Source organism: Phallusia mammillata, chromosome 8, assembly GCF_965637545.1.
Source record: "Phallusia mammillata chromosome 8, kaPhaMamm4.hap1.1, whole genome shotgun sequence".
Classification (NCBI taxonomy): Eukaryota; Metazoa; Chordata; class Ascidiacea; order Phlebobranchia; family Ascidiidae; genus Phallusia; species Phallusia mammillata.
Genome location: NC_137259.1, coordinates 8355662 through 8366117, shown reverse-complemented (window position 1 = coordinate 8366117; position 10456 = coordinate 8355662). Strand labels below are relative to the sequence as shown.

Sequence of the window (10456 nt, the reverse complement as noted above, 5' to 3'; positions counted from 1 at the left end):
TTTTGTTATTACAACTGTAATTTCATTTCTAGTCCTGCAAACTGCTGACCAAAAAACTTACTATTGTATCAATGTCAATTGTTAAGAAAATGCTTGTAGGCTATATCACCAAAACAAGATTCGCAATTGTTTCAAAAACCTATGCCTCTACATTTTTGTTTAAGGTGACTGAGACGCCTCCTTGGGAATATAACTTAAAATTTGTAAACCTCGAACAACTTAAAATCGAGCAAAACATTATATCTTGCATCACACAAAGCGGAATTACAACCATAAACACTATATATTTTCAATTAAACGCAGCAGTTCCGAAACACAAAATTGCGACATTCAAAATGTGTCGTGTGGAACACAACGGGCAAATTCATGCAAAAAAGGACACAGAAAAAAGCATGCACTTTAAATTGATGAGTGGATGTAAGAGAAAATCGAAATTAATATACATCATGTATGACAAGTGAAACAATAAATTGAAAAAAATAATCAAATCGTATGTACGGGTTCAAAAGATAATACTGTGTTTTGTACAAATGATACACCAAAAAGTAAACTAGTTTCAAAGGAAAAGTCGAGCACCTCTAGTGGTCATAACACGTCTACCCATAACAGCGCTCAAATGCATGCAAATAAGGCTATACGTCACAGCATTTAACGGAACATTAAAACATATTTGATGGTTACTGCTTGATAATCTCATAGATTCAGATCGCAGATGTTGTCGCACACTTTTTCTATGACGACACGACGTATGTCATCGATGACGTCCAAACTTCCACCGACAGGCAAAAACACCTGCAAAAAATGATAGTTTATGAAAGATCCGAACTGCACATGCAGGTAAAGTACATGGCAAAAATTCAAGTTAATCAGTTTATGTTATCAACTGTAGTTTTGGACTAACACACGATTCGCAATAATTATTGGGAGTTTAAAAACTGTGGTTGTCTAAAAACTATTGGCCTCATCTAAAGTTTGCTCTTAATTAACAAATGTTTTTTTTTGCAAACTTGCATTCCTCTTTAACATTAACTTCGTTACTACGTCTTATATCATCAACATTTGTTCGTCAAGGCTACCGAAAAAGCAAATCCCGATATCTAGACATATTTACAGGCTCCGAACAGGAGTGATAAAGTAGGCTTATACATAGTTGTGACAAAAGCTTAAATACACTTACGTTGCGTTCGATGCCGCCTGCAACATTCACCAGATGATCGAATTTGAATGTTGCTCCAAGTTTTTCAGGTTCAACAGCCACAACCAAAACCTTTACAAAAAAACAATTGATTAACAATTTACCATTACCACTGTAGTAAACAAATGTTATAAATTTTACCGTAACGTCCATAGCTTGAAGTTTCTTGACTGCATCAGGTACATTGTCGTCAAATCTGTGGTTCTGGCCGTCGGTGATAACGAGCATTATGTCTGGAGTGTTATTTCGCTGCCCGTTAGATGGATGAAAAGCGACATCGGCTGCAAAGTGCAAAGCCAATCCAGTCCAGGTTCCTGTCAAGGTAAAAAGTTGGTTGTTATTTACAATTTAGGCAATTTTTAATCCCCACTCAGATATAAAAAACACAAAGTCGTAAGTTCAAATCTTTAATATCTTTGTTAATGCATTGTTAGATTGTATCTCTTTTTGTAATTGGTCGACATTTTGTTGGGATTTTATCTTGGTACAAATTTTGTTTGTTACCTTTGCCGTCATGTGGAATGCGGTCAATTGCACTCTCCATGCTTGTTTGGTCGTTTCCATTATCCAACTGGATTTGACTATCTTCGTCAGGTTTGTTGTTGTAACGGAATATAGCGAAGTTAGTCGATTCTGGTCCAATGAAGAAGTATCTAAACATAAGATCAAATTGATAAATTACATCAACGCATACATTTGACATGCAAGTCACTGTGTTTTGCCCAACTTTAAGAAATTCGATTTCTTTTTGATGGGGTTGGCTTATATTTTAGTTTTTACAAAGTTGAGAAGCGGAACGTAATGTACAAAGATCTGTGCGTACATAGCACAACACGAGTCGAAAACAATTTATGTTTTGGTGACTGGCCCTACTTGTAGGGTAAAAAATTACGTTTCTAAATGAGCATTTTGTTGATGCTTTTTGGTATCTTGTAAAAGTACATGGATAAAAACAAAACCTGCCTGAGCTAATGTACTAAATAACACGGTGCATGAGCAAACCGTGATGTAACCTGGTAAGCAAGCAACGTGTAAGCCTTGTTTTTGCGAGCCTAATTAATCCCATAGCTTCACCTAATTGCATTGACGGGTGGCGATTAATATAACTCGGCCCGGAGGTTCGCCAACCAACGCACAGTTGTAAAAAAGCAAAAATATCTGACGTTTTGACTCCTGGCGCTGAGAAGCGATTTATCACGTGATAGAGGTTCATTAAAGCGGAACGGATTCATGTTTGGTTTAAAACTTGTGACCCCGCTGTACGGTTTATGTATTATTACAATCAGTTTTAGATTGTTTTAAAGGCCAGGTTATTGTTTCTCACGCAAAATTTGACAGTTGAGTATTCAGTAATTGCTGATCAGTGGTTACTAATCTGTTAAATTCAGGGTAATTCAACAGTTTTCACCTAAGTGATTGATAAATTGGCTGGGTGATGATTTAAAATACTTAATAACACTGAAAAAACGGTTTTAAAATTGAAGGAACTTGTGTGTGTCGATATCCAACAATCTTAAATTAAATAGTTGAATTGTATCAACTTGTCTATTCAATTCTACTTGTCCATTTGGCTCAAGTGGGTCTTGTTTTCTATGATAGTTGTAGAATAACTCACTTTACGAGTCTTTTGACGAATGCTCTCATCTTGAACCAGGATCGTGATGTGATGCTGCTTGATGAATCCATTGCAATGACCATGTCCATTGGTGCATGGGGTGGGCAAGGTTCTGCAAATATAATTTTTTTGTTTGCCAACGTTTGGATGTCAATGATAGTTTTTCAGTATAATCTCAACTAAACTAATTGTCTCTAAGATTTGTTAGTGTTTTACACAAGCAAATTTGACAAAAATAAGATGTAAATAGTTGCAATTGAATTGTCAAGTGTAATACAACGGGAATAACAATTAGTACACCAGTTACACATGCTCTCATGAGCCAATAAAAATCTTTTTCAACATAGGACAAAATCAAAACAGTTAGTTTACTCAGAAAGATGTCTTACTTCTGCAGCATGGCGGTTCGCTGCTCCATGTCTGGTTGACGCGACAAGTGACTTCGTCAAAAGTTGACGGGAACAACACGTGACTATCGTCACGGCACGTGACCTCACAGGTCGAGTTGACTTCGAAGTTTTCGCTGCACGTCACAATGGCATCGGGAACGGTGAAAGGGTCACAAGACAAGGCTGCAATTTTTGAAAATTTAGCATGGGAATAATGTACGTACCAACGCAAAAATCCAATGTTAAACAATGCATCTGCAGTTTTACTATTTATCAATTCACTTACGTTCACAGCGCGGAAATTCCCGATCCCATTGTGCAACTCCATCGCCGTCTTCATCGAAACACGTGACAGTTGAACTCTCGGTGGGGGTCACACCAAAACCAGGGGGACACATTGAGACACAACTACTGCCAAGTCGGTTGCCATCACTACACCAACGGCTGATGACGTCGTCCTCCGACATTGGGGGTGCGTCACACATGATTGCTGTCATGGAAAATGAACTTTTGTTAATGTTGTTTTTATTATTTGGTCCTAATCAATATTGTGGTAGCGCGTTACACATGTATTGATATAATCTTTGCTTGCGCACACCTATGCTGAGCAATAATTGAGTGCTGTAGAGCAAACAATGTTTTTAACTTCATAATCATGTTTTTCACACAACAGTCACGCAGATCAAATAAAGATTTTGATTGTCGCGTGTTTACGAAAACTTCATCGCAGTATGCGCTTGAACCGGCGACAAACCTCGCACGCAAGACACCGTCCGATCTTGACCCCTGGCTCTCTGGGTCAGTTCAGCAATTATGACGCCATAATGAACCATGTAAGGTTTCGAAAGTTCAAATAATATTGTATAGGTTCGTGTGATATGGCGAATTTTACATTATGAACGGATTTAAAACACATTTATAGAATGGCAAAAACACTCAAAATGCATTTTACAATAAAAATTAAAAAAGACGCCCCATAAAGTGTGGGTTATAATAAAATAGCATTAAAACTTGACCTCAGTTCATGTATTTATGGCTTATTGGTTTTAGACTAACCAGAAACTACTTGACACCAGAATCCTAGATGCACTTCGCATTTTGGTAAACATTTCATTGTGGAGCAGTATGTGAAACGTTTCATTTAGATGTCGCGCATTGAGACTTAGCGCTCGCGAGTTAACGACGCATTTCTAATGTAGCACAACGTGAGCACACGAGCCGGATCATTGGTGTCAAATTTCTGTTGATTTACCTTACAAATTATCCTTGGCTCTTTGCTTAAGTGTTAGGATATAATAGATCAAATAGCCGAAAACAACTTTGAGCCATAATAACAAGGTTGGATCACAACTGTAGACTGGTAATTGCCTGACAAGCGACCGCAAGATTTCGGTGGGTCATTTGAGTTCATTTTCAGTTTCTTAGGCGTAACAGCTTGATTACGCGGTCAATTTAATCTGTTACATCTCATACTCTTTTGTGTTTAAAAAAGTCGGCTCTTTAATGTTTAATTGAGAAATTAATGCACGACAAGCTTCACATAAACGTATTTTCAAATCTCGGTCGACTATTTGAACGTTGTAATGATAAAACAAAATAATTCAAACTTTCAAAATTTTTGGAGGAACTTTTACAAATATTAACGTTTCTTGATAAAGCTATTGGGATTAACCTAGTCATATACTTCGAAACTTTGCAAAACAAAAGGTAACTTACATAACAAGAAGACAAACTTCGAAAATCCTTCTTTAAAACTACACTTTAACATTTTGGGTCACAAAAAAGCCAATCCATGTTTGGTATTTCTTCGCATTAGGTAAGTTACCGCTTTCCGTACAATATTTTGAACTGAAACCTTTCCCCCATTTGTTCTGCTCTATGCAAGACAAATTTAAAGGACTTACGTTTGCAAATAGGTGCTTCCCCAGACCATTTAAGAATAAGTCCCCCTTCGCCACTTGACTCGCACACGCTGAGGGATTGTCCGGGAGTCAAGATCAGCATTGGACTGCCTGAATCCACTACATATCCTTCGTCACACTCGAATAAGCACCGGGATCCGAGGCTATTTCCGTCTGAACACGTGACGACGCTGTTCTCTGTCGGCTCGTAAATTTCCGGGCACACAAATCCTTCGTGATAAACAATAAAAGCAGTGTTACTATTATGACTCTAATTTCTTTCATGAGGTTATAACTTAAACGTACTTAACGTGAGATTAAATTTTAGTGTTTATGTTAGTTTAAGAATGCAGTCTTAAGATTATAAGTATTAATAAAAAAATATGTTTTTAGCTTATAAGTTATTATATTTGTAGGTTTGATATAGATTCAGAGCGTAAATGAGTTTGGGTTCTGTACCTTCGCTTTCAAGTTCTGCAAGTTCTACATCTTGCCACAAATACATTCCATCAGGTTGTTTCACACATCGGCGTCTCACAGGAGGCTCCATGGGTATCTTTTCGGCATGGTTAATTGCACAAACTGATCCTGGACTTTCACCGTTGGTGCAAATCATTTCTGGAAACTCTATGCTCGAATCTTCCATCTGACCGCATTTGGCTGTAAAGAAATAATTTTGTTTGCTTTTTAAGTACAACTTAAAAGTTTAAAAATATGCAGTCGATTTAATCTTTTAATAGCGTTGTTCAAGATGGCATCAGAATTTTTTGGGTGTTTGTTAAAATTATTGCAGTAATTTTCAATTCAAGGGCGCCGTACTTAATTCACATTTTACACTGGCTACAAATTCACTTTTCGTATTTGTCAAACATAGCAGAGAAAATGCCTTACTTTGGGTTGGCATGGTATCCAATAAAATGGGTTTTTCTACCGGCACAATCTCGGGTTGCTCTGACAACCAGCATTGATCAGAATTGTCGTTACACATGTCGTCATGACAACAACAGTAGCAGAATGCGTTGGGGTGCTTGGGATTGCAAACTGCGGGGTTCTGCAAAAGTAAGAAACAAGCGGTGTCAAGATGTTTACAAACAAATTCGAAAGCGCCCATAGGGTTTTGTTACATCACAATGACAGATGACGTAAACAAAATGTTGAAATCATGTCACAGGAAAAAGAGAACCCAAGTATTTAAAAGTGTAGTAAGTATTAAAAGGTGAAAAGACTTTGCCTAATCGACTTCTATGTTACATTATTAAGTAACGACCATAAACCGTTAAGTTTCCTAACAAACAAATGCGATTGTGTATACATTTACAACTAAATTAAAAAAATATACCTGCAACAAGTTGTTCAGACATGCTTTCTTCTGCTTGCACAGCTTAGTAATCATAATTTGACGGTTCTTGTATCTCACGACAGTCTCGCAGGTTTCCTGGTAAAAACAAAACATCGATTCCGAGTATTTCAAAACTACTCATGTTACAAACGAAGTTTGGCTTTGAAACCGTGATAGCAATTTCGTTTGTCAAATTTAGGCAAAGCTTTTGTTGAAACTGTAAACAGCTTCTTTTTGAAAAAGCTTGTTTTTAGTTTTATCATGTTAATCAAGCAACAATCGTTTGGGTAAATTGAGAAATGTTGTTCTATGAAATAAACAAAATGCTTATGATTTTACCTGGTTGTCTTTGCAAGTTTTAATGGTTCCATCCAGCATACATTCTTCATCTGAACCAGCGTTGATGCATTCATAGCAAACTCGGGCTACGAAACAAAAACGATTCAAAAAAGGGTTACGTAAATATTACAAAAATGCAACGAACAATCAAATCATTGTTATACTTGACGGTTACTTCACACTAACGATACGAGTTAAGGAAATGTGAAAAGCAATCATACAAACTAAACACCGTTTGAAAAAAAAAGTATTAAAGAATAACACCGTTTGTATATACATAAACGTTTTTATACAATTTCTATGTTGTTTACAAACCTGTTGCTAAGGTAGTTATCATCCAGATCGTCAAAGACGCCAGGAATACAATTTTCAAATCCATTGCAGTTTTGAACAGTTTTACGTTTTCTACCTAAAAACTTCCTATTGTGGACTACATAGGCAACGTACAACCACCGTCAGTCGATTTGCATTTGACTCCTAATCGGCGCAACCTTCTAAGCGAGTGACTTGAGCAGCCCGCGACGTTACATTAAATACGTTCGTCTCGGCACAGAACTGTTGAAATTACACGCTCCCTAAGACAATGTGACTGTCTGGTGCACACCACGTCTGTGACGTCACAGTTACCACAGTTACCTTGCAAACGAGCACCTGCCTTGTGACCCTGATGTAAACAGTAGTTACCCGCAAATTTGCTACGATATTTTTCCTATCGTGTTCACGACAAGTAAACACACATGCGATTGTTATGTTTGCAAACAGTTGGTTTGTAAAGCGGTCGTTAACTGTAATACAAGTTTTTCAACGAGCTAATGTAGTATCTGTAATAAAATCCCTAATAGCGCAAAAACATATGCCCACCCATTACGCTTATTTGTCAAAACGATAGGATGATTTTTAAATTACATTAAAATTCCTAACTTTTACTAATTTTAGATTTTTTTCGATTTAACGAACATAATTATATCGTTCAAAGACAACAAAATTATCTAACGATACTTTATGTAATTAATCGTTTAAAATAATTTTAGAAAATATGTTGGCCTAATTCCACCATCGCATTGCTGTCTTAACACATTTCAACCGTTTAGTAGTACTAACTAAAAACGTATAGTAAATATTACGCCTATTGTACGTTTGAACTTATTTCCAACGTACCTATTTTCCCAACCTTTTCTTTGCATCTGGTTACTGTCTGTTAAGCGACTGAACCGATACTGTGATGTGAACATGAACTTCCTCGCCTTATATATCCCCAACGAAAGACCAATATCCATAAATCAAAGTCCAGACGTTCCATCAGACAAAACTAATAGTTCAATACTCGCCAGACAATGAGTCGTATGATTATTGCCCAACATAAACTTCCCAACGATATTGCTCACTTCAACAACCATGCAGCGTGTCTGCTATAAATCTTAACCCTAGCTGCAATGCCGGTTGCCTTTATAGTACTCCTTGAGTTTGTAGAACACGGCGGGCTTTAGCGTTAATAGGACGCAACAACAGACATACTACTAAAATCACATTGTCAGTTGTACATCTATTTAGCATGACTCAGGGTCGGCATTTTATGTGCACCTGTTGAATCGATTAAAGAGTGTCCAATCACATCGTCGGCGTGTAGGATTTATTGGTTATTGACGTCTGTCTGATACAAACAAATCTTGTTTTGGTAAAAGAATGTCCAATTTTATTTCGATTTATCGGCGGTACCTCAACGCGATGACGTGGTGTGTTAAAAATATCTTTGTAGACAAACAAAGCATACTGTGCTGGTACGAAAGTTTTGATCGAAGAACTTGCAACAATCTGCAATACACACTATGCGGCCGGTTTTCAACCTGGGAGAAGTTTTTCCTTTTTCTCTCAAAAACGCTTATTACTTTTGTATGTAAAAAAGGTTTTCAGTTTTTGTGCTGTAGGATTAAAGCGACGAAAAATGTCTTGTATACCAATAAAAAGACAAGTCTTTCAAGAAATTGTTTAAGACAGCAAATTAAACAAACTTTGGCGCAAAAGGCAAAAGAAAAACAATGACAAAAATAAAAAATGTGCAGCATCCACGCATCAAAACAATCTTTTAAACAAATTTATTACGTATATTTCAAAATTAAAACCATCAATGAGTTTTGTGGTTATTCAAGGTGTTTTAACTCATATCCGGGCGTTCGGATTCGCAACAGTCAAACATGATGTGGCTAAATGTCGCTTTAAAATACGTCACAGTTAAAAAGCAATTGAACGTGTTTAAACACCGAACTATGTTTAACGTCTGACAGAACTGTGGAAAACATTTAGCAGACACTTTTGGAGATTTGTAGCATAGATTGCTTGCCAAAGTTATGTTTGTAGGTACAAATTAACCAACGTTAGGGGATTTTGGCGCCATCGTTTAGTATTATTATTTACCGTTTGTGTCCGCCGGGTGGTAATGGTTCGCTTTTTTAGTGTTAAAATTGACGTTTTAAATGCACTTAAGTACCCCTAAAACTGAAGAGCTAATCTGCCCCGTTATTCAGTTACATGTGAAAGCGTTTGTGTGTCTTGATTATAACCTAGACAAGTTAGTCAATATGGCAAGAAGGGCGTGTCGACGATGAAAGTTGTCTTGTTTATATATATATATAACATTTTAAAATTTGTACTAAATTAGAAGCATTGTAGCGATACTATCTATTACTTGGTCAGGAATACAGCATAAACATAACATAGATGAAATTTGGCGCGTTTTTAATTGAGGAAAAGACACGTGGTCGCTGACGCCCCGTTAGGTTTTTTGTCGCCTCCGAAATCAACGGATTTACACCTTTTCTAAATTGTTGCTACAGACCCAATATTGCAATGAATAAATATGCCAACACACAATGTTGTCTGTACATCGATAACTAAACTTGTAATATTTATGTGTTTGATGTTGTTTATCCGTTGTGACGAGTATCAATCTAATGGCAATGGGGAAAACTATCAGTCACAAATCTATCTCAATGGATCCTCACACTTTGAATCGAACGCTTCGTCCAGTTTGCTAAAGTCACGTTCTGGTTTGAGCTTCAGAACATGCAAGCAGAATGGAGCGATTTTTAAACAGGTTTGTCAAAAGTACATCATTACACTTTTTGAGTAGTTATATTGGCATTGTTTTGATTCTTGCAGATTGGTCCTTTTGGACAGATATTAATGTATCTACGCAATGGAGCATTGTTTCTTGACGTTTCAACTGATGAAGACACAAATACTGCCACTTTGAAACATATGGTGCCAATGAATCAATGGATCAATGTAGAGTTTTTAAACAGAAGATACTTGCAAGTAAGTTTTGATTTGCATACAAATTCGCTTTTGTTTTATGTGGTAGCTGCCAAACCATCAATTGTTGGTAACTTGTATCATAAAGTACATATGTAGCTATTTCGTAAACTCAAATTTAGTGTAGTAAACATATCTTTTTTTTACATGACAAAGTAAAAATACCTCAAATTAGTTAAAATAGGTGGCGTTTCAAAAGTTGATTTTTTTAGAGGCAAAATCTTTCAGTTTTGATTGGAAGCACAGCACATGACTTTACCCTGCCTTCATTTGATTTGACCACAACAAATCAAAGTCATTATAAAAACATCTTTGGCAACAATGATTGTACGTTATACCACTTTTTTGGTCTTGATTGTAATTTGTTTT

General features: G+C 36.6%; 2 protein-coding genes across 4 annotated transcripts in view; one reads left to right on the top strand and one right to left on the bottom strand.

Moving 5' to 3' along the window:
• Positions 1-264: 264 nt before the first annotated feature.
• LOC145205327 (uncharacterized) lies at positions 265-7531 on the bottom strand. Its single transcript, XM_080078015.1, has 13 exons — positions 7094-7531; positions 6779-6864; positions 6440-6535; positions 5992-6151; positions 5560-5760; positions 5104-5331; positions 3486-3689; positions 3200-3382; positions 2811-2922; positions 1700-1848; positions 1337-1509; positions 1178-1267; positions 265-792 (listed from the first exon to the last, which is right to left on the bottom strand). The coding sequence occupies exons 1-13, from the start codon at positions 7155-7157 to the stop codon at positions 694-696; spliced, it is 1845 nt and encodes a 614-aa protein (XP_079934141.1). The 5' UTR covers positions 7158-7531; the 3' UTR covers positions 265-693.
• A 2032-nt stretch (positions 7532-9563) lies between these two features.
• LOC145205646 (uncharacterized) overlaps positions 9564-10456 on the top strand; it is a 32527-nt gene continuing 31634 nt past the window's right edge. The window contains exons 1-3 of one of the 3 annotated variants that reach the window (XM_080078378.1): positions 9564-9869; positions 9935-10090; positions 10300-10414. In XM_080078378.1, the coding sequence (XP_079934504.1) occupies positions 9633-9869; positions 9935-10090; positions 10300-10414 (508 nt within the window). In that variant the 5' untranslated portion in view covers positions 9564-9632. The remainder of the gene's footprint in view (positions 9870-9934; positions 10091-10299; positions 10415-10456) is intronic. The other 2 variants (XM_080078377.1, XM_080078379.1) reach the window with 2 other exon arrangements.